Raw genomic sequence first — 22927 nt, forward strand, 5'->3', positions numbered from 1 at the left:
TTCCCTTCCCTTCCCTTCCCTTCCCTTCCCTTCCCTTCCTTTCCCTTCCTGCCTTTCTGCTTTTCTTCCTTCCCTCCCACCTTCCTGCTTTCCTTCCTTCTTTTCCATTTTGCCTGAGTAAATGAACAGTGCCATGGCTGAAAGGCAGGCAGAGACCAGGTACATCTGAGCAGGCCGCAAAGCCTGAATAATGGGAATCAATGGATGCTGAACATCTCATTTGGCATTTGCTCCTTCTCCCCTTTCTCTTCCTCCTTTTCTTCCTCTTCCTCCTCCTCCTCCTCTTACTCCTTATTCTCTTCCTCCTCCCCCTCCTCAAATATCCTTTCCTCACTTTCTGATGTGGATCCATCTTGTATATATTTTCAGGACAGTCTGGGAAAAAAAAAAAAAACGAAATACTGATGGAGCTGCCCCAGGGCTAGGTCCCTGCCTTTGTTTCCTAGGGGATTGCTTCCCAATCCCACTTCTGTCTGTAGGCAGGGTGGTCTGCTGGAAAGAGCCTAGGTGTTGTTCCCTCATTTTGTGAGGGCTTAACTTCTTCAGGTCTCATTTTGCCCATCTGCAAAATGGAGATAATTATCTCTGTTCTCCCAGGGAAGTTGTTGGGGGATGGGGATATAAGTGAGATATGTGCTCTAGAAAAAGAAAATACGGTATAAATAGGAATTCTTCTTCTTCTTCTTTTTTTTTGCAATTTGGAGGGCAATTGGGGTTAAGTGACTTGCCCAAGATCAAACAGCTAGTATTTATGTTAAGTGTCTGAGTCCGGATTTGAACTCAGGTCCTCTTGACTCCAGGACCGGTGCTCTACTCAGTGTGCCACCTAGCCTCCCCAAGGAATTATTCTTCTTATGGAGGGTTCTCATCTTGCTGCTTCCCCCCCCCCCCACTGTCTTGGTTTCTTTTCTTTATATTTCTGGCTATTCAGCAAGTTTGGATTCTGTCAGATAGGGAGAAGGGGAGGGAGTTACAGGCAGAGGTGTTTGTGACCAGGACAAGGGAAGAAGTAGGTCCCATTGCTGGGACTGGGACTCCTGCACCAACCAAGGGGGAAAGTCCTTCCAGGATACCAGGCAGCTTTCAGGAGCCTTGGCCACAGGGCAGGCTAGGGATAGGAGCAGGGGAGGGAGAACTGAGCTAGAGGCCTACCACATGATCAGCCATGGGGACAATCAATGTTTGTTGTATTATTTTGCATTTATTTTATTTTATTTTATTTTTTTAAAAGCAATTGGGGTTACACTGACAGTTATTTCTAGGTGTGGTGCTAAGTATCAGAGCCCGGATTCAATCCCAGTGCTCTTACTCACTGTGCCACCTGGCCACCCCCAAGCAATTGGGGTTAAGTAACTTGCTCAAGGTTACACGGCCAGGTGTTTCTGGGTGGGTGCTAAGTGTCTGAGCCCGGATTCGATCCCAGGTCATCCCGACTCTGGGGCCGATGCTCTTACTCGCTGTGCTACCTGGCCGCCCCTATTTTCCATTTAAATGTTTAAATGAGAATGAAAAGTCATCCAGTTTTGTCAGTGAAAAGCTTGGAGCCTAGGACCCAGACCACTATAGACATTCGTTTGCAAACAAACTGGTTTTGGCCGGGGGCAGCAGGGGGAGCCCACTTTTCCTGAGTAATCTTAGCCTCCTCTCCTATGGGTCCATTTCATAGGAGAGTAAACTGAACAAATTTTAAATTCACTTTCCTTCCTTCCTTCCTTCCTTCCTTCCTTCCTTCCTTCCTTCCTTCCTTCCTTCCTTCCTTCCTTCCTTCCTTCCTTCCTTCCTTCCTTCCTCCCTCCCTCCCCCTTTCCTTCCTTTCATTCTTCCTTCCTTCCTTCCCTCCCTCCCTCCCTCCCTCCCTCCTTCCTTCCTTCCTTCCTTCCTTCCTTCCTTCCTTCCTGCCTTCCTGCCTTCCTTCCTTCCTTCCTTCCTGCCTTCCCTTCCTGCCTTCCTGCTTTTCTTCCCTCTTTTCCATTTTGCCTGAGTAAATGAACAGTGCCATGGCCAAAGGGCAGGCAGAGACCAGGTACAGCTGAGCAGGCCACAAAACCTGAATAATGGGAATCAATGGATGCTGAACATCTCATTTGGCATTTGTTCCTTCTCCTCCTCTTCCTCCTCTTCTTCCTCCTCCTCCTTTTCTTCTTCTTCCTCCTCCTCATCCTCCTCCTCTCCTCAATTCTGCTTTCTCCATCTTTTGTTCTGAACAAAAATAATAATGAAAATGATAGTAATAAAAATAGCATTTTAGTTAGCATTTACATAACACTTCAAGGTTTATAAAGTATTTTATAAAGTACATATGTTATTTCATCTGATCCTCACAATAACCCTATGCAGAAAGTGGCTTTATCTCCATTTTACAGATAAAGAAACTGAGGCTGAGAGGGCCTTGCCCAGGATCACACAGCTAGTATATGTCTGAGGCAGGATTTGAATTCAGGTCTCCTGACTCAAAATTCAGCACTCTGACCACCATACCACCTAGCAGCTTACATAGAAAGTCACTTTGTATGAGGACAACCTGGGGAAACTCCCAAAGGTGGAATTTCTCTTGAGTACAGCTTGCTGGTGCTGCTGCCAAAGCTCCTGGCATCTCATGTACATCGAGGTTCAGCAAACAAGCAATTAGTGCTTTTCTCTTCCTTGTTGGGTGAACAAAGGAAGGTCTGGTTGTTTGGGAAACACCCTTGGGTCTCCCACATCCGCCTAACTTCTTCAGCCCAGATCTGAGTCCACCTCTCTGAGTCCTCCTTTCCTGACTCCTGGTCTGACGCTGTCCTTCCCTCTCCCTAAATTTCCCTTATCTAGTGACCTAGCTTTGAGGAACTGCTTACTTACTGCAGACCTGACTGTGAAAATCGGGGACTACGGCCTTTCTCACTGCAAGTACAAAGTAAGTCCATGTGGGTTTGGGGAGAGCCCAGGGTGCACCCTGCCCCCCTCCCCCATGCACAGTTTTTAGCACTGTTTATGATTTCTCCAATAGATTGTTCAATGCAGTGGGTCAGGCAGGGTTCTCCCCCTCTCCGCAAGGTGGGTTGGGTCATGGGGCATGTGAAGGGGAGGAGGGCTCTGCTGCTTCCACATGGAGTTTGACATTCTTTCCTCGTGCTGACCGTGCATGCTTGGCAGGATGACTATTTTGTGACGGCCGACCAGCTGTGGGTGCCGCTGCGCTGGATCGCCCCTGAACTCATTGACGAGGTGCACAGCAACCTCCTTGTCGTGGACCAAACCAAGGCCAGCAATGTCTGGTGAGGGGGGGTGGAGGGAGGGGAGGGAGCGCAGGGTGGCAACGGGAGCTGACCTCCTTCCCTCCAACCATAGGAGCAAAGGCCCCATCGGCTTTATCCAGGACCTTAGGGAGACCAACAGTACTAAACCAGGAGTCAAGAGATCTAGACAACCTCTATAACTTTGTCACTTTGTCACCTCTAGGCTTCGTTTTCCTCCACTGTAAAGCAAGGAGGTTAAACAAGATGGTATCAAAGGTTCTTTCCAACCAAATGTCCCCTTTTCCCGTTCAGATTTAGGGAAGAAAAAGGACAGGGCTGACCCTTGGCTGCTTGGGTTTGGGGTTTTCCTTTCCCCTCAAAACCCACTCACACATTTCTGCACTCTGGGATCGAACTGTGCAAGTACCTTATCTTTAAAGAGGTTGGAAAAGAGACACTACCTGCTACCATCATCACGTCCCCCTAGATTCCAAGATACACTTTGTGTTTTTTTCCATGTGTGTATATCTGTCTGCATAAGCACATGCGTGAGTGTGTGTGTGTAAGTGTGTAGGGGGGTGCTCTATGTACATAGTATATAGATAGTAAGCATATTCATAAAGTATTGTTCTGTTTTCACTTATATTTTCAAGGCTAAGTGTTAGACATCTTTTAAAAACATTCAGAAATGAACACAGTGATCACTATGAACCAAAATGGGTCTGCTAAGAAGAAGTCATGCCTAGCTCATCTCATTGTCTTTTTTTTAAGATAGGGTTTCTAGGTGGCAGCTCAGGGAAACAATATATGCAAATATAAAGTAGCTTGATTTTAGCAAATCATTGCACCAAGTCTACTTGGCATCAATAGGATAAGCTGATGAAATAAGGGCAAAATGAGCAGTTGGATATAATTGATTAGAGCTGTACCCCCAAAATGAGATAACATCAATCAAGGAACAAATATTTTTTGAAGAATGAAACAATCCCTATTTGCAAGGAACACAAGTAAACATGTAAATATATACAGAATAAATGTAAAGTGAATAAATACAGATACTGGGTGGCTTGGGAGGGGGCCAGCAATCAGGAACAACTTCATGCCAAAGATGGCTTTTGAGCAGCAACCTAAAGGAAGAGAGTCAGAGGTGAGGAGGGAGGGCATTCCAGGTACGTGAGAAGGTTTGGAGACAGGAAATGGAGTGTTGTGTGGGACTGAGAGAAGGGCAGTTTGGCTGAATCCAAGAATACTGCAAGGGCAGTAATGTCCATTGAGTCTGGAAAGAGAGTTTGGGGTCAGGTGGTAGTGAAAGACTTTCTAAACGAAACACAATGCTTTTTCTTGTTTGTTTGCAGAATATGGCTAATACAAGGAGGAAAAAAGTTAAGCATAAAAGTTTATGTTTGGGGGTGGCTAGGTGGTGCAGTGAGTAGAGCGCCGACCCCGGACTTGGGAGGACCTGAGTTCAGTTCTGGCCTCAGACACTTAACACCCACACACAAAAACTAGCCATGTAACCTTGGGCAAGTTACTTAACCCCAATTGCCCTCCAAAAGGCAAAAAAAAAAAAAAGAAGAGTTTACATTTTATCCTTAAGGCAATGGGAAGCCACTGGAATTGATTGAATATGGGAGTCACATGGTCACATCTATACCTAAGGAAAATTACTTTTGCAGCAGTGTAGGGGATGGGCAGGAATGGGGAGAGGCTTGAGGCAGGGGGACTGATGAGGAAGCTATATGGAGGCCTGATCTCAGGTGGGAGCTGGGGGAGAGGGGCATTCTGTAGGCATAAACTGCTGGGTAAATATGTTGCTATATTAGATTGGTGTTTCCCAAACTTTTGTGTCTTGGGAGTCCTTTACATTCTTGAATATTATTGAATACTTCTCCTGAGACCTTTTGATTTTGTAGATTATATATATTGATATTTACCATATTCAAAATGAAAACATCTTAGTATTTTTGTGAAAATAGTTTGGAATGAAATTAGAGAAATGAAAACATCTTAGTATTTTTATGAAAATAATTTCTAATTAGAAATGAAAATATCTTAGTTTTTTTATGATAATAGTTTTGATTTCATGACCCCCTGAGAGTGTCCTGGGTACATTTAGCAGTTGCCAGACCACCCTTTGAGAATTACTGTTTTAGAATATTTGTCAGCCTAGAAGGCTGTCTTTAGTGAAGTGCCACCAGGCTCTGTTTTTATCTCTATTCTGTTTAGAGTTTTTCTAATTATCAATGAAGAGATGATATTTAATGATTATTAATGAAGGTATTGAAAAATGCATATCAAACATGGAGATGACACAAAGAAGGGAGACCAGCTAATATGAGAGATGACAGAATTACTGTCATCACTGATATTATCTCACTTTGTTTAAGTACTGCTGAAAGCCAACAAGATGAAATTCATCAGGGAAAAGTATAAAGTAAATGCTTAGATTAAAAAATTCACTTGCACAAATACAGTATGGAAGAGATGTAATATTGGCATCAAGCCTGGGTGCAAGAAGTTCTGGGGATATTTGTTGGCCACAAGCTTAATATGAAGCAATAATATTATAATGTTGCTTTGAAAAAAAAAAACTATTACAAATTTAGGAAATGTTAATAGAAGCTTAGAATCCAAATCACTAGAAGTATTCATCCCACTATATCTGAGTTCAAATCCAGCCTCAGACACTAACTGTGTATTCCTTGGGCAAGTCGCTTTACCTCTGTTTGCTTCAGTTTCCTCATTTTAAAATGGGGATGATAATAGCACCTACCTCCAAGATGTCCCAAATGAGATAATCATAGCAAAGCACTTGCTATGTGCCTGGCGCATTATTGTTCATTTCAAACTCCTTTCCAGAATGGTTGGACCAATGCGTAGTTCTGCCAACAGTGTATTAATGTTGGGCTGCCGTATCAGTGTCAGTAGTATATTCGAATTAGAATACCACATTTGGAGAGGAAAATGGACAGCCTAAAGTGTATCCAGAGCAGTGAAGGCCAGGATAGTGAAGAGTCAAGCACCCACATCGTCTGAATCTGTTTTGCTATCTACTTAGATCAATGAGTTTTTGCTATGTGTATTCTTTATGGAACCTGCATTTGGTGAGAAGGGAGCCAAGCCTTGGACATATAGCTTGCGATGCTCCTTCAATAAGGGACAGCAATCAGCTACTTAGCTCGAGCCTAAAAAAAGCATTTCCCCTAGGTTAACAATATTTGAGAGGAGACTGAATAGATAAAATTCTACTCTAGACCCCCCTTCCCTCTAAGGAGAGCAAAGTAGCCAACCTCTGGTAACAATTTCCCACTTTTTCTCCTGGAAAGAATAAAAGTCTCCCTTGGAAAAGGGTGTGGAGAGGAGAATATAGATGCATTTATTCATGCCCCTATGAAAGCCACATCTAGACAAACCCATGTGAACATACATAGCCTTCATCATCAACGTTCATCATTGTGAAAGCTAGCATTTATATAGCATTTTGAGACTTACAAAGTCCTTACAAGTATTATTTCATTTTATACTCACAGCTACAATGGAAGGTGCTGTTATTGCCCCCATGTTGCAGTTGAGGAAGCTGAAGCAGAGAGAGGTTAAGTGACTTGCCTAGGGTCATACAACTAATAAGTGTCTGAGATCAGATTTGAACTCAGGTCTTCCTGACTTCAGGCCTGGCACTCTATCTACTGTGCCACCTACTTTTCACATTCTACTTTTTATCATACTTATTTGGGTGTCTGTTGTATCTTCCCTGTTAAGAGTATAAGCTTGGGGTGTCTAAGTGATGCAGTGAATAAAGCGCCAGCCCTGGAGTCAGGAGGACCTGAGTTTAAATATGACCTCAGACACTTAACATGTAATGGTTGTGTGACCTTTGGCAAGTCACTTAACCCCAATTGCCATGCCTGCCTCCCTCCAAAAAAAAAAAGTATAAGCTCCCTGAGGTAGTTTAAAAAGACTGTCATTCTTCATCTTGTGTTCCCAGTGCTAAGCAAAATGCCATGCGTAGAGGAGATATTTAACAAATGTTGAATAATTGAAGGGCTATTTTGGGAAAGAGGGACCAGGAGTTTTCTGTTTTGCTCCATGATATAGAATGAGGCGTAACGAAGAGACTTTATATAACAAGGGAGGTTTGAACACGACATAAGAAAAAAGCTTAGAAACCCTTAGATCTCTCTAGCAATGGAACAGTCAGCATGAGTCAATGAGGAGGCACACCCCTGTTCCCTCAAGGGTTCAAGCAGAGATTGGATGTCCACCTATGGGGGATAGAGAGGGCATTTCTGCAGTGGGTATGGTCAGGCTATATGATCTCTAAAATCTAATCTAAGCTTCTGTTACTCCATGACCCTTCAGGCATGATGATTTGCTTCTTAAAAATTACAGTTAATGCCTTGACTGCGTAGGTGAAACGAAGCCTGAGGTTTTGTTCTGGTTCTGCTCTCGAGTGGTTGTGTGACCTAGGACAAGGCATTTCCTCAGGGGCCCTCAAGAACCCATAACTTCATGAGATCATAGGACTTTGGTCATGAGGGAAACATCTTAGAGACAGACCATTTTGTCCTGGGTGTCCCACATCCCTTCCCAGTGGAACCTTCTATGGCTTGAAACAATTACCTGGGTGGGGTTCTCTGATGTCATAGGTAGAGGGTGGGCCCCTGGGCAAGTCACTAAAGGTCTGTTTGCCTCAGTTTCCCATCTGTAAAATGGAGAGAATAATCACACCTAGTGCCTGGGATTGTTGTGAGGATCAAATGAAATGATAACTGTAATGCACTTAACCCTGTGCCTTGCCTAGAACATAATAAGTGCTATATAAATGTTAGTGATGGTGATGATGATGTAAGACTCTGGGCAAGGCATTATCTTTGTCTGCCTCACTTTCTTCATCTTTAAAATGGGAATAAAATACAATCCACCTTCCAGGGTTAATGTGAGGGTCAAATGATATGATATTTGTAAGTGCTTTGCAAATACTAAAGCAATAAATGCTGGCTATTTTAAAGACTTTTTTCTTCCATAGCCCTGATCAGGGCAGAATTTTTTACTCAAATCAAGCAATCACTTAGCCTTTTCAGGAAAAGTAGAAAGAGAAGGATGGTTCTGAGCTTGCTGATTGCTTCTTTGTGTTTCTTGCCTGTGCACTGAGAGGTTTGTGGCCTCCCTGACTGCCTCCTTCTTCCCGCTGCAGGTCGCTGGGCGTGACAATCTGGGAGCTGTTTGAGCTGGGTGCCCAGCCCTACCACCACTACTCTGACCGCCAGGTGCTCACCTACGCCATCAAAGAGCAGCAGCTCAAGTTACCCAAGCCCCAGTTGAAGCTGTCCCTCTCCGACCGCTGGTGAGGAGCTTTCCTTTCCTCTTCCTCCTGCTCCCCGAATACCCTCCAGAAACAGGCCCTCCAGAGGAGGGCTTTCTGCTGGGATTTCCCATGGACCCCTGCCTGAGCCATTGGTGACTCAGCCTTGACTTTCAGCTTCCCTCAGGATTGGACACCCTTGGAGACTCCACTCAGAGGAAGATAGGCTTTTAGGGCACTTCCAGCATGGTTGTCAAAGTCGCTGGACTTAGTAACCTGGCTTAGTTCTCTAGCTGTGTGACCTTGGGTAAATTGCTTTACCTCCCTGGTCCTCAGTTTCCTTATTTGTAACACGTAAAGAGTAAGGACTAGATGGCATCTGAGGTCCCTTTGGAGTCTAGCTCAGCTACCTCTGTGATCTCTATGCCAGATGAGTTTTAAGATAGCCTCCAGCTCTGACATCCTGTGTCTCTGTGATTCTTTGTTTGGAGTGCACCATGTCTAGTGTGTGACGCTAAGAGCTTGGTGAAGGGGGTGGGATACAAGGATTCGGAAGATATAATCCCAGCACAGAGCTGCTGAGTTGCACCGAGCTCCACACACACATGTGTAGGCATGCTCTAGATATATGATACATACAATAGAAATAGAGGACGGGCTGCCTGGGAGGACTGAGGGATAAGTAGTGCAATACTTTAAGTCAAATTGGGCAGACAAGGGTGGGTTATTCCACTTGGTGAATTTGGAAGCAGTGGCCACAGTGGCTTCCTGTGGCCCTGTATGGAAGTGAGGAGGCTTGGGAGGTGGGAGGGTGAGGCTGGAGTGAGCTATGGCCGGGACAGACCTAAGCTCCCCATCTCTACCCTGGGATCGACAGGTATGAGGTTATGCAGTTCTGCTGGCTCCAGCCAGAGCAGCGGCCCACAGCAGAGGAGGTACACCTGCTGCTGTCCTACCTATGTGCCAAGGGGACCACAGAGGCCGAGGAGGACTTTGAGAAACGATGGAAATCCCTGAAGCCCAGTGGGACTGGCAGAGCCAGCCACCTGGGGAGTGCGGCTGAGCTGTCCTCCAGCTTCCCGCTCCTGGAGCAGTTCTCGGGGGATGGCTTCCATTCGGATGGGGACGACATCTTGACGGTGATGGAGACCAGCCACGGGCTCAACTTTGAGTATAAGTGGGAACCCAGTAGGGCTGAGGCCTTCCAGACTCCTGCAGGGACACTCAGCCCCCGTCATGCTGCTCACTACCAGGACCTCTACTACCCAGGTAGCTCCTCCACTAGCCACCTGAGTCTGGGTGTTTCGCCTTCCTGCTATGAGTGTCCGCCACCTGGGGTAGTGCCCATCCTCAGTGCTCACAGCCCTTCCGTGAGCAGTGAGTACTATATACGCATCGAAGAGCCGGCTGATTGTGATCTAGACTTCACCATGTGCTCCTCTAGCCCCGAGTGCCAGCAGGCATCTCCTGAGGCAGCCACCCCTTGGCATGACAAAGAAGAACCCATGGGGGGTACCTATGACTCCGACAGCAGCCCTACTGTGTCACTGACTATGGAGCCCCTCCTGGGGCAAGGACCCAGTGGGGAAGGGTCCTGGGATCACCCTGATTACTACTCCCATATGAGCTGTAGCAAAGACTCACTCTGTTACCAGCCTTCCCCTGCAGGGGACTCACGAACTGAAGACAGTTTGTTGGGGGAATGCAGGGATGGCTCCAGCAAAGACTGGGGCCTTCCAGGCTTCCGCCAAGCCTTTTTTGAGGACCCACTGGGAGTGTCCCCCTCAGGGAATTCTGCAACCCAGGAATCACCGAGTGGGGCCCAGGAGGCACCTGGCAGCCCTCCTGAATCAGTAGCGATAGAGTTGGGTGAGCCTGAGAGTCTTCCCTGCAGCAGCTCCCAACATGAGGGTGCTGAGGAGGCAAGCTTGGCTGCCCAGCAAAGACACTGGACCTCAAACACATCTGCCAATAACAATGTCATTAGCAGCTGTACCCCTGATTCCTGGGCTGCTCCCTTTGTAGACTCCTACTTGGGATCAGGAGAGAGCCTAGGTGCAGGACCTGATCCGTGTGAGTTGCCTGCCCCAGACTGCCTACCAGACCTGCCCCTTCCCGAGGGTCAGGGGTTGGAGATAGCTTTACCTGGGCAGAAGCTGGGGAGCCCACCAAGCTTTGCTGAACACTGCCAGGTGGAGGAGGACCCAGCCCCAGTCGCCATCTCTCCCTCACAGATGTTAGATATAGAAACTGTAGAGAAAAGGGGTGTAGATCATGGGGCTGATCAGAAAGCCCCGGAGGAAGCCATGGTCCCTCCCAGTTCTCCAACTCAGTCTCCCTTGCCCTCTCCGCCTCAAGGCAGAGCCCCACTTCTCTCCAGGGCAGCAGGCAATCTTGTCCTTGTTCCTAAGCCAGATTCCCCTGTGCCATGGGACAGTAGCCAGAGTAACAGCAATGAGCCAGACCAGACACTGGACAGCAGCGGTAGCTTCCCCGAGCTAGAAGGGCCAGGTAGTGAGGATGAGGACACGACCGAGGCCACCTCCGGTGTCTTCACAGACTTTTCCAATGACTTCCTTATCGAGAAGCCTGACACAACCCCCGCATTCCGGTCCCTGCAGAAGCAGGTGGGAACGCCAGATTCCCTGGAGTCACTGGATATCCCATCCACAGCCAGTGATGGTGGGGAGATATACAGCCCAACAGTGTCCTACCCTGCCACTGGGCAACCCCGGGCCCTAGATAGTGGCTATGACACAGAGAATTACGAGTCGCCTGAGTTTGTGCTGAAAGAGCCCCATGAGCCCCGGGACCCTGAGGACTTTGGGCCTCTGGGAAAGGAGGATGAGAGCCCTGGCTTTGAGATGCGGCTTTCTTCCTCTATCAGTGCTGAGCTGCATGGTCTGAATGAGAAAAACCCCTACCGAGACTCAGCCTACTTCTCTGACTATGACACAGAGACAGAGCGACCTGCCCAGGGTAGGGAGGAGGATGAGGACAGTGAGGCTGGGGAAGGGGGGTCCAGCCCGGTGGGCCCTGAGCCCCAAGGGCTCTCTCCCAACAATCAGGAAATACCAACAGAAGAAGCAGGTGCTCAGCCTTGTCATTCCCCTTCTGGGGAGCCCCCTCCAGAGGTGACAGTCAGCCCAGCCATCAAAGAGCGAGCCAAGGACCCAGTGGAAGTGTTGACCTCTGCCCCCACTGCCGCCCCTGCTCCTGCTGCCCCCACCCCTACTCCTGCTCCATCCAAATTATTCTTCCTGACATCTGTCCTGCCAAGTCCAGAGGACACTGGGGTTGGGGAAGGCTGCCACCAATCCCAGGAGGCCCTGGGCCTGTTCCCCACCCCAGTGGACAAAGGAACTTGGGACCTGGTTCCTGGGGCAGAGGTACAAGAATGGAAGGAAGCCACGGCCTGTGAGATCCCCCCGGGCCCCAAAGAGAAGCCAGCCCCACGTCCAACCCCTCTACGTCTAGACCTGTCGGACCTCCCAGCACCCAAGGAGAACCGGCTGGCAGAGGAGGAGGAGGAGGAGGACTCGGAGGAGAGCGACGAATCCGATGAGGAGTTGTGCTGCTACAACATCCAGGAGCAGAGTGAGGACAGTGAGGAGGAGCCAGCCGCAGTGCCCATCGTGGTGGCCGAGAGCCACAGCGCCCGCAACCTGCGCAGCCTCCTCAAGATGCCCAGCCTCATGTCCCAGTCCTTCTGCGAGGACCTGGACCGAAAGAAGAAGGCTGTCTCCTTTTTTGATGATGTTACTGTCTACCTCTTCGATCAGGTAAGCCCTGTGGCTGGGGGAGTGCCCATCAGTACTTCTGGGAGGCCAAGGGAGAGGTGGCTCTGTGTCCTTGCTATGGAGACATTGGGTTGGTATACAAACGGGGTCCGAGGGTGTAGCTAGGGTGGGTTTGTCTCTGACGCCTCTGGGTAAGAGGGAGTAAAAGCTCTTCCATACCTTCAACCCAATACCAGAAATCCGGATCATGGGCTGGAGAGAGTACCGTGGGATGCCTCTTATTTGCCAGAGCTGGGAATTGCCTATTTCCCCCTTGAGATTTCTGGGTAACTGTCCACTTCCCCCTCCTTTCCCTCAGGAGGTTGGGTGGTATAGAAGTAGTTGCCCTGATAGGAAGTGCAAGGTGGGCACCTCATATGTACTCACTTCTGTTCTTTACTAACACCCAGGAAAGCCCCACGAGAGAACTCGGGGAGCAGCACTTCCCTGAGCTGAAGGACTCAGCTTCCTCCTTCCTGTCAAGCAGCCCCAGTGCCCTGGGCCCATCTGACCAACTCAGTGCAGCAGACAATTTCTCTGACAGGACTGTCTCTGAAGAGAGTGAGCCTGCTGGGGTGGGCTGGGCTGGCCTGGGAAGGGGGTGGGTGATGCTTAGTAGATTTTTCCCCATTTTCCACAGGAAATCTTGTGTCCCCAAAGTAGCCCTCCACCTAGTTTAATGTTGTGTGACCCTCATTTACCAGCCAGGCAACCCTACTAACTCTTACCCTTTGGGGTGGTGATTTCATCTTTCCCTTACTATTCCCAAGTAACCCTTTCTGACTGTCTTTATGGTCCTTTATGACCCTTTATGGTCCTTTAGGTTCCAGTTGCCCCAGCCCATGAGGGCATCTATACTGAAGCTCCTGATTCCAACTGTCTCTGCTTCTGAGTGTCATTTTTTAAAAAATTGTGGCCTCTCTTTTTTGAGGAGTCACAAAAGTCCATCAGAGAGAAAGAAGACTTAGACTTCAGGTCTAAAGGTTGATGAGATTGCCTTGAGTAGCTTCTCAGGGCATTAGAGGGGTCGGGGAGAGCAGAAGAGAGAGGCGGGTCTCCTCCACAGCAGGCCTCTTTGTGCTTTCTTTGCTCTTTCTTCCCTCCCTCCCCGACCAGGGCATTCACTCGGGAGACCTGGGCATTGTGGGGGGAAGGGCATGTGACAGGGCCTTCTTTGCAGGTGGTGGGTTCGAGTGGGATGATGACTTCCCACTAATGCCAGCCAAGTCATCTTTTGTGTCTTCACCGGAGCCTGGAGTGCCGGCCTCCATGCTGCCCAGCCTGGCAACCCCACCGAAGCAGGTGCTGCCTGTCCAGTTCTCCCGCTTCACTGTGTCTCCTAGCCCAGTCTCCCGATTCTCCATTACACATGTCTCTGACTCTGACATTGAGTCTGTAGGAGGTGAGGAACCAGGGCCAGGGGGGTGAGGGTGGTGCAGAGAAGAGAACAGGGAAAGCTTGCTACCAAGGACTGGTCTGGGATGTGTGAAAACCACAGGGCAGGGGGCATAGGAGGGTCACCATAGAGCTGGGAGGGACCTTAGGAGTCAACTAAACCAGTCATCTTATTTTAGAGATGAGGACAATAAGGAGGTCTGGGGAAATTAAGGGTTTAACCTGGGACACCCAGGTGGTGAGTGGAAGAACTAGGATTTGAACTCAGGCCCTTCAGCTCCAAGGCCAAGGCTTCTTTCCACTGCATCATGTTATCTTCATTTTTTTTTTTTGAGGCAGTTGGAATTAAGTGATTTGCCCAGGGTCACACAACTAGTAAGTGAGGCTGGCTTTGAACTTCTGTTCTTCTGAGTCCAGGGCCAGTGCTCTATCTACTGTGCCACCTAGCTGTCCCATTATCCTCATTTTAAAAAATGTATTTCAATTACTGAAAATCTATCTTCTTTCCTTCCCACTTGAAAAAAAGGAAAAACCAAACTAAACCACTGTAACAAACATGTATGGTCAAGCAAAACAATTCCCCCTTTGACCGCATCCCCTCCCCCCACAAATTTGCCTCAGTCTGTACCCTGAGTCTATCCCTATTCTGTCAGGAGGTACTATCCTCATTTTTATGGAGATTTAAGAGTTACAAAGTACTTGCATCACAACAAAGCCATATGATGAAAGTGTTAGTCTTCTGATTTTGCTGGGGAGGAAACTGAGGCTCAAACTTGCACCAGATCATTTAGCTACTAAAGGTCAGATGCAGAATTTGAACCCACTTTCACCCTTTGGGGTGGTGAGTCTTCCAACGCAGCCTTCTTTGTACTGTTCTGATTTGCCTTGACTTGAGATTACACGTTTCCATATGTGCCTTTAAGGTACAGACTATGTCCTATATGTAGTTACTTGTATCTGGCAATGTCTGAAGGAGGACCCCCAGGAGGGCAAATGGCCTTGAATTCATGCAGCATCTTCCTGTGACATGGGAGAGGGAGATTGATTTAGTCTGCATTAGCACCTAAAAACAAAACTGATACCAATGGTAGGGGCGAAAGAGGGAGACAGAAAGGTAGACTGGTTCAGAGTAGAGGAAAGAACCTTAATAGTTACAGCGGACCCACAATGCCTTATCTGGCAGTGAGAGCTTCCCATCTTTGGATATATGTAAGCTAAGCTAAGGGACTGGGATGCCATAGAGAGGATGCTGGACTAGATGGCTTCTATGGGCCCTTTCACGACTCTCAGATTTTATAACATCATCGTGCTGAGTATGGTTCTGACTGGCCTCCAACTCAAAGAAGCCAGCTTAGAAAAAGATCCAGGGATGGAGAAGCAGCCTGAGACTACTTTGGGAGCAGGGTCAAAAGTCAATAAACATTTATTAAGCACCTACTGTGTGCCAGTCCTAAGCTCTGGAGGCACAGTGCCAAGTATCCAGTGCCTGAGCAGGAATCCAGGTGTCCTAATGTAACCTGCCCACTGAATCCTCCCTCTCTCCTCTGAGGACCCAGAGATGTCTTCTCTTTTCCCTTCCTCTCAAGTTGTTGGAACCTAATCTCCTCCCTAACTAACCTCATAAAGAGTGGTCTGTTCCCCTGTACTCCCACCCTAGGCCTCATCCCTGGCCATATCTCTTTTGAGGAAGCCCACGGGTCACCTTCTAATCTCTGAGGGAAGCAGAGCTGTTCCTCAAGATAAGGGCTGAGGTTTCCTGGACCAAAGTGGACATGCCCTGAGATCAGTACACAGCGCTGGAATATGGGAGAGAGTCAGGGGACCCCACTAACTGTGTGACTATGGGTAAACCAGCTCCCCTCTCTGGACCTCAGTTTCCTCATCTGCAAAATGGAGAGTTGGACTAGATCACCTTTGCCTATTAGCCTTCCAGTGCTAATCTTTATTAGCTGTGCCCAATTCGGGTTTAAATCCCAGCTCTGCTAGCTGTCTGACTTTGGAAAGGTCACTTGTCTCTAGGCTCCATCTCTGGAAGGGGTTATGCTGAGTGACTGTAGCTCAAAAATCTTGTGGCCCTCTGAGTAGGACTCAGGGAGGTTATGGGCTAAGGAAAGAACCCCCCCCCCAGGTGGTATTAATCAAGAAAAGGTCTATAGCCGCATATTGAAAAGGAAGGGAAGGAGAGAGTATAAGGTATTTACTATAACGTGTCCCCGGGAGACCTGCCTATCAGTTAGCCAGTCAATAAACTGATTTATTAAGAGCCTACTATGGGCTGGACACTATTCAAAGCACTGGGGATACAAAGAGAGGAAAGAGACAGTTCCTAGTCAAATGGGAGAGACAACATACAAATATCACGTACAAACTGCATGCAATCTGAATGAGAAACAAGCAACAGGGGAGGCATCTTTGTAGGAAGCCGGGAGGCAGAGATAAGGATAGAGAACATCCCAGGTGTGAGAGATGGCCAGGGAAAATGTCAGGGGATGGAGTGTTTTGTGCCAGGAATGGCGAGAAGGCTGGTATCGCTGGAGAGGTGGGGGTGAGGAGGGGGGCAGCAATCACTTATTGTGTTCTTTGGGATAGTATGTGAGATGCTGGAGAGGAAACAAGGTATCTGAGACACGGCACACACTTTAGTTAGGGAAACAGGATATATGCATGGTGAGGTAGGCTGTGCCCAGAATAACCATCCTCTTCCTCCTATTTCAGGAAGCAGTGAAGATGGTGACAGAGAATAACTTGGGCCTGGAAGGCACTTCAGAATCTATAGTGCCGGCACGGCTCTGTGGACCAGGGCAAGAAGAGATGGCTCTCTCAGGCCAGAGACAAAGCAGCGGAGGAGATTGGGGGGGGAGGGGGGTTGTCAAGAATTCGGCTCTATTTTTTTAGACAGATTTTATCAGAGGCATTTGGTTTGCTGCTAGCTCACAGAGACACCCCCATCCCCGCCACCTTCTGCCCCTTTGTCCGGTGCAGGTGCAGCCATGGACGATGGTCTCTGTGGACATATGTGCTTGAAGGCATGCGGGTTTGTGTATAAATATACATATATAAATGATAGCGTTAAAGGGTAGGCTTGCAGAATCCTGCTCCCCCTTCTTGACCTCCCCTCTTGAAGGCGGTGACTACAACCCCAGTACTGCTTGCTTCCCCCTGTGGTCTGTGACTTCTTGGGGCTTACCTGTTACTGCTGCCCTAGTGCCTCGTGCTCCCCTGCTTACTAGAGCTGTAGTGGGGGTGGGAGCCTGTGTCAGCCCCTCCCAGGGCCTTCTTCTTTGTCCTCGCTCTCTTGGACCCTGCTGTACATACACTGGATTTCTGAATCTCCACACTAGTGTAACACTGTCTCCCTTGACTTCCCGCTGGGACATGTTTCTACCTTGTCTCTACAACTCAGATAGATGGCTGGTTTCCTGAGCTGGCTCCTAGCCTGACCCTCCTTGTCCTCCTACCCCCTTGCCTAGCTTCTGCCAGGAGCTGGCTCTACTAGAAGATGGGGCAATGGGAGGGACTCCCATGTCCCTTCCCTACTGTTCTTTTTTATTCTATTGTTTTGTTTTTGTCCCTTTGACCCTTCCCAAGCAGGAGTGTGGGCATTATTTCCCAAGCAGCTATCGCTGTCTGGCTAGAGCTGGGGAGGAGGAAAACTAATGGGTCCTTCTTCCCTCTAGAAAACAAGGTTTCCTCAACCTCTCGGGCCTTGGTGCTTTGGGGCAATGGGGATGGGTGGATGTCGATACCGCCACAGCCTCATTCGTCAGTGAAACTATGGGACTTCTAGGGCCCTCTGCCACAGGTCCTATTCTAGAAGCTGCTTGTGGGGAGCAAGAATTGATGGGGAGAGTTTGGGATGACCTCTCTACAAGGAACACAGGCAGTAAATGGGAAAGCTTACAGGGCCATAACTGCCCTGAACTGCCAAGGAGAAAGAAGGGGACCCCTCCCACCCAACTGTCTACTTCCTTGTTCAGTGTTGGGGTCCCTATTTCCCCTGCTCAGGGGCCACGGAACAGGCTGGGGGGAGGCTGGGTGAATAGCAAATGGGGCTCTGCAGGAATATTTTTGTAACGGCTAATGCAGAGAGAATGGGACCGTGATAATTTTAAGTTATTGTTGCCAAAGAGATGTAAAGAGTTTATTGAAGGGGTGGGGGGTGGGGGTGGGGGGAAGGGACCTTATTTTTGGTTTGTCCTTTTTTAAATTATTTGTTTGAGGCTTAGAATGCTGGTGCAATGACTTTTTTTTTCTTTATTTAAAAAGAAATTAAGCTAAGAAAAAAAGCCTTTAAGCCAAGAGAGTGTTTTCTCCTTTGGGGCCAATAGACCAATCCCTATACTAGGGTTACAGCCTTGGGAGACGAGAGTGGGGAGAAGGGCAGGTGAATGATAAGTGTGTGTATGTGTGTGTTCATATTGTGCAAGAGCATCATGGGGGAATGTGGGGGTGGGGAGTATATACCTGTCTGTGGGTGGCCTACATGTCCTAGCATGTATGTGTGTCTAGGTAAACAGGTGTGTTTTGTGTGTGTCTCTGGGCAATGACAGCCTTACCTACTGAGGAGGGGGGAGGTGTGGTTCAGAGTCCCCTGCCTGGGGGTGGAGACCGTTGATTGTTTTTCCATGATGTGTGTGTGTGTGTGTTCTGGTGTGATTCAAACTTGTCATAGCTTGAAAGTCCAGCCCAGTTGGCATGTGTTCATAGAGAGGTAAGAGATGTTGAACCCCCAAATGCTTCAGGGGTTTCTGAAGCCGGGCCCGTCCCAGTCCCCGAACATGCTCAGTTCTAGGTTTTGGGACATTGCTGACTCAGTGTTCCCTCTTGCTATCTCTGAAAGTCCCAGTGGCACCGGGGAGAGAGATGGAGGAAGGGAATGAGACAGACCCAAAAGGAAGTCTGAGAAGAGGCAGAAACTGACTGTGGTTTTAATGACTGCAGGTAAAGTCAGGTAACATAAAGTATGTCTCCTTTGACAGATGAGATGGTTAGGGATTGAGGCCAACCAAACAAGTTCCTGGGTTTCCCCTTTGTTAGACAGCCCAGGTATACCTTTAGGTAGGACCACATCTCCTCTTCCACCAGCAGGCTGGACCTTTCTGCCTCTACTTTCCTGGGAGTGATCTCATTTCCATATTTGCACCTGAAGTGCAGACATGACCTCTCAGCCATCCCTTCTTTCAGTTAAACTATCCCAGTCTTTGAAGGTTTCTCTAATGTTTACTGGTCAGGACCCTAACAAAGTTACTGACTGAAGGCAGACTTGGAATGGGCTCTGGGTGCCAGCTTTCAGGGCAGGAAGACCAAAACTGTGGGTGGAGGTCAGGGGGGCACCTGGGAATGAAGAAATGTGGGATTTCTGGTACAGATTGGGAGGGGGGACCTTGGTAGGGAAGGGGGCCCTTGGTGACCAGAAGCTTTCTAGATCACCCTCGGATTGCAGGAAAATAGGGAACACCCTAATTCTGCCACTCACCCACATCATCCCTTGAGCCACCAATGAACAAGGTATCAGTGGGAAGAGAAAGAAGTTGGTAAAAAAAAAAATGCCTGTAAATGGTCTGTCCCTTGCACCCCAAGGGTGTTGGTCCCTCCGCCCCAGCTCTAAAAACAACCACTTCAAGTCTTGACAAAAGTGGGTAGGAAGCAGATGGGAGCCGGTGGAGAGGGGTGGGGAAAGACAGTAATAGGCTCAGACAGATTCTTCTGGGACTATGGGAAGTCCCTTTGTCCTAGAAGGCCCCTGCTGCTCTATACAAAGAGGGGTGGGGTTTAAAAGTGGATAGAATGAGAACAGCCTCCCCGAAGGAGGGGCAAGTGCCCCATGCCAAGCTATTAAGCAATTTTCAGGGGCTCTGGCCACTGCCACCCTCCTCTCCAGGTCAGGAAAGCTTTTGTTAGCCCTAGGCCTTCTGGGACAGTCCAATTGCCTTGTGCTGCTTAGGTTTGAAGCCTCCCCTTCATACCCTTCCTGGTGGTGTCTCCTTTTTTGTCAAGTCTGACAAATGCAACAGATATTTAAAAAATAAAATGCTACATCCCAACAGGGCCTTGCCTTCCACCTATATCCCATTAAGTAAACAAGGTACCTTCCTTAGAGAAGGAAGCCACAAGGTCCCCAAACATCTCTGCCAATGTTCACTGAACCTGAATGCCAGGAAAATCTCAACTGCAACCTAAATTCTCTCACTCTCATTAGAACCTTGTTCATTGATTCATTATGAAATATGACAGACTGGGGTTAATTTTTTTCAAATCACTTGTACATCTATTTCATTGAGTCCTTATCTAGAACTGGATAAAAGTAGTTAGGAAAGAGGAGGAAAAAGAGGCCCAGAGTTAAGTGAGTCAGTGACTGCCAGGCCTTCTGACTCGATTTGCCCTTAAATGGGATAGGGGGGGTGGGGGTTCTGATCCATCTGCAATCAAAGCCATTCTCATATCCAGTCCCGGTTGTTTGAGATACAGGCTCTTCCTAAGAAGTGGGAGGGTGGGGATGGGGTGGACACGATGTAGACTACACCCCCCCCCCCCCCCCGGCTTCATTTAGCACCACATGCCAAGCACCTGAACTCCCACTGGGGTATGGCGAGTACAGAATGACTATTCTTACCTTCAGTCTAAGAATGGAGTAACTCCCAAGACTTTGGATCTTGTGGCCTAGAAAGCTGCTTCCAGGAGCAGTTAAGGATGGTGAGTGAATAAAGAGGTAAGAGTTAAGAGTCCAACCCATACCTGACTGAGAATCCTGGTACAAATTGGTAGGGTTGGAGCTCTCCAGTGAGGAGGCACCACATTCCACTTTGGACAGCTTTGTTTAGTTTTCCCTTGGATCAAGCTTCTGTGTCCCCTCTACCCTTAGTCCTAGTTCCACCCTGAAGAGCTGAGCCGGACAAATAAGAATCTTTTACAAGGCAGTCCTCTGAAAGTTGAAGCCTCCTTGATAATCCAAGGAGCTGGGACCAGAGGACTGATGAAAGCTGCAAACAGCCTTCCTTCCTACAGGGATCTTGCTTATGCACTCATGCTAAAGGCCTGAACCCCTTTCCACCCCCCCCCCCCAAGGTTATCCGAACATCCAGTTGCCTGTTTCCCTCCTGGGAGCCAGGGGCTTCCCTCCTGGTTCCTGTTACTCTAATCCCTCCCCCCACTAATTTGTGCCAAACAGGGGCAGGGTACCTTCACTGGCCTGTTTCTTCCATTTGTGAAATGGGTGGTGAGGGGAACTTGATAACTTGGCTTCCAGAGCATCTGTCTATGCCTCTGGTAGTCCTGTTCGTTTTTTCTTGCTGTGTGTGTGTGTGGGGGAAGGATATTAATAGGGATGGTAGGAGATGGGCAGGAAGCCCAAATTTCAATCTGACTCTGACCAAGTTCTGTACTGCAGAAGTTGGAGTTTCAGGGAGAAGCCTGGTTTCCTTTTAAACCAAGAGGTAAGCTATGGACCAGGTGGGAGCTGGTCGTGTATCTGGGCAGGAAGGGGCTTAGCGCTCCCTCTCCCTGGCAAGCCCAGGGGAAATAGTCCTTGTTTCCCCTGGTCCTACAGCCCTGCCCTGCCAGGTCTCCCATCTCGTCTGATGGGTAGGTTGGGCCTCGGACAGCAGGGGAACTAGGACCAGGTGCTGCTGGTCTAGACCCTCCCCCCCAACCCGAACTTAAAGGCTGCATGAGGCTCAAGCTGTCTTGGATATTTTTATTAAGATAAAGGCTATTATTATTATTATTGTATATTTTATCAATACGGGTCATAATTGCTGTATTTTTTACCAGTGCCGATTTCCATACAGCTCCCCAGCATGTGTGTAAAATATCGTTGGTCTGATAATAAAGTTTTTAAAATATCTTAAACCAGGCTCTCTGTGGTCAGATGACCCCTGCCCATCAAGGTGGCCACTTCTCAAATGGTGTATGGGAGAGGGCTGGGGGCAAGCAACCATAGCAAAGGATCTCTTGGTACCTCCATTTGACCCTACCCAACCCCCCAGGAAAAAAAGCCAGTAGTGAAGCCTGGGGGATGATGCTGGGGGAAAACCATGTTAGCCCTGATTGTGGCAAGAAAAAATGAGCTCTATTAGAGCACATATCATAGAGCTGGCATTTATATAAAGCTTTGCAAGAGTTTTAGAAATATCTAATTCTCACCACAATCTGGGAGACAGGTGCTATTACTGTTCTTATTTTATAATGCAGAAACTGAGGCAGAACTTGGGACTTGCCCAGGCTCACACAGATAGGTAAGTGTTTGTCTACAAGCAGATCTGAACTTGAGTCTTCCATCTAGATGTCTCCATTTTAGGAAATAGGCAACAAAACTTCACCTTAACTTTGGAATTGGGAAGACCTATAATGAACAACAAAACTGTGTAGAACCTGGGACATTTTTCGGTGCCTTTTAATTGGCTATTGAAGCTTTTTGACAATTTCTGCTTTTATTTTCTCCTGGATGCTGACTCCCACCTTTGTCCCTGACACTGCTCTCTTGGCGTAATTTGTCTGTCTAAAGACTATTTTTTGTTGGCTGTTAGCTATCTCCTAACCCATTAAACTTTGGAGTGTCTTCCATAACTCTGCCTGGGTCCCTCTTCTCTATCCTCAGTGATCATCCCACATTTATAATTTATTTATTTATTATGCCTAGATGGCAGAAACACCTGTGTGTATTGTTGATCTAACATGTCCAAAATGGAACTCATCATCTCTCCCCCAAACTCACCTTTCTAGAACATTTCTTTTGATACCTTCCCATTTACCTCAATGCACAGCCTTGGAGTCAACCTTGATCCTTCCTGAAACCCCCATACCCTGACTCGTCCACTCTCCTCTCACAGATGTAGCACTTTAAAAATCACTTTATTCTATCTCTCTGTGACATGTATGCCTCATCCCTGGGTATGAAAGCTTCTATGGGGACAGGGGTTTTTATCTTTTCATCACCATCACTAAGCATGATGCCTCCCTCCGTCAGCCATGCTGGGGGCCTTGTGCAGCTGAGGAAGACGGGAGAAAGATGAGGGAGGAGTAAAAGATTACTATATATATGTATTTATGGGGAGACTAGAGACCACAGGTTCTTGAGGTGTCTCAAATGTAACAATGCCTTGTAACGTTGCTCAGTCATTCTAGTCATGTCCAACTCTGTGACCCCATTTGGGGTTTTCTTGGCAAAGATATTGGATGGTTTGCCATTTTCTTTTCCAGCTCATATTACAGGTGAGGAAACTGAGGCAAACAGGATC

The 22927-nt window shown here is 48.1% G+C and overlaps 1 protein-coding gene across 5 annotated transcripts in view; it reads left to right on the plus strand.

Moving 5' to 3' along the window:
- Positions 1–21345, plus strand: part of AATK (apoptosis associated tyrosine kinase) — a 224685-nt gene extending 203340 nt beyond the window's left edge. For all 5 annotated transcript variants that reach the window (XM_069064086.1, XM_069064088.1, XM_069064091.1 and 2 more), the window contains 7 exons: positions 2809–2893; positions 3133–3254; positions 8410–8559; positions 9395–12299; positions 12707–12857; positions 13477–13698; positions 16407–21345. In XM_069064086.1, coding sequence (XP_068920187.1) covers positions 2809–2893; positions 3133–3254; positions 8410–8559; positions 9395–12299; positions 12707–12857; positions 13477–13698; positions 16407–16435 — 3664 coding nt within the window. In that variant the 3' untranslated portion in view covers positions 16436–21345. The remainder of the gene's footprint in view (positions 1–2808; positions 2894–3132; positions 3255–8409; positions 8560–9394; positions 12300–12706; positions 12858–13476; positions 13699–16406) is intronic.
- The last annotated feature ends 1582 nt before the right edge of the window (positions 21346–22927 follow it).

This window comes from Petaurus breviceps, unplaced genomic scaffold (assembly GCF_028583685.1).
Source record: "Petaurus breviceps papuanus isolate PSGF00001 unplaced genomic scaffold, PetGlider_PUasm1.0 90617, whole genome shotgun sequence".
Taxonomy (NCBI): domain Eukaryota; kingdom Metazoa; phylum Chordata; class Mammalia; order Diprotodontia; family Petauridae; genus Petaurus; species Petaurus breviceps.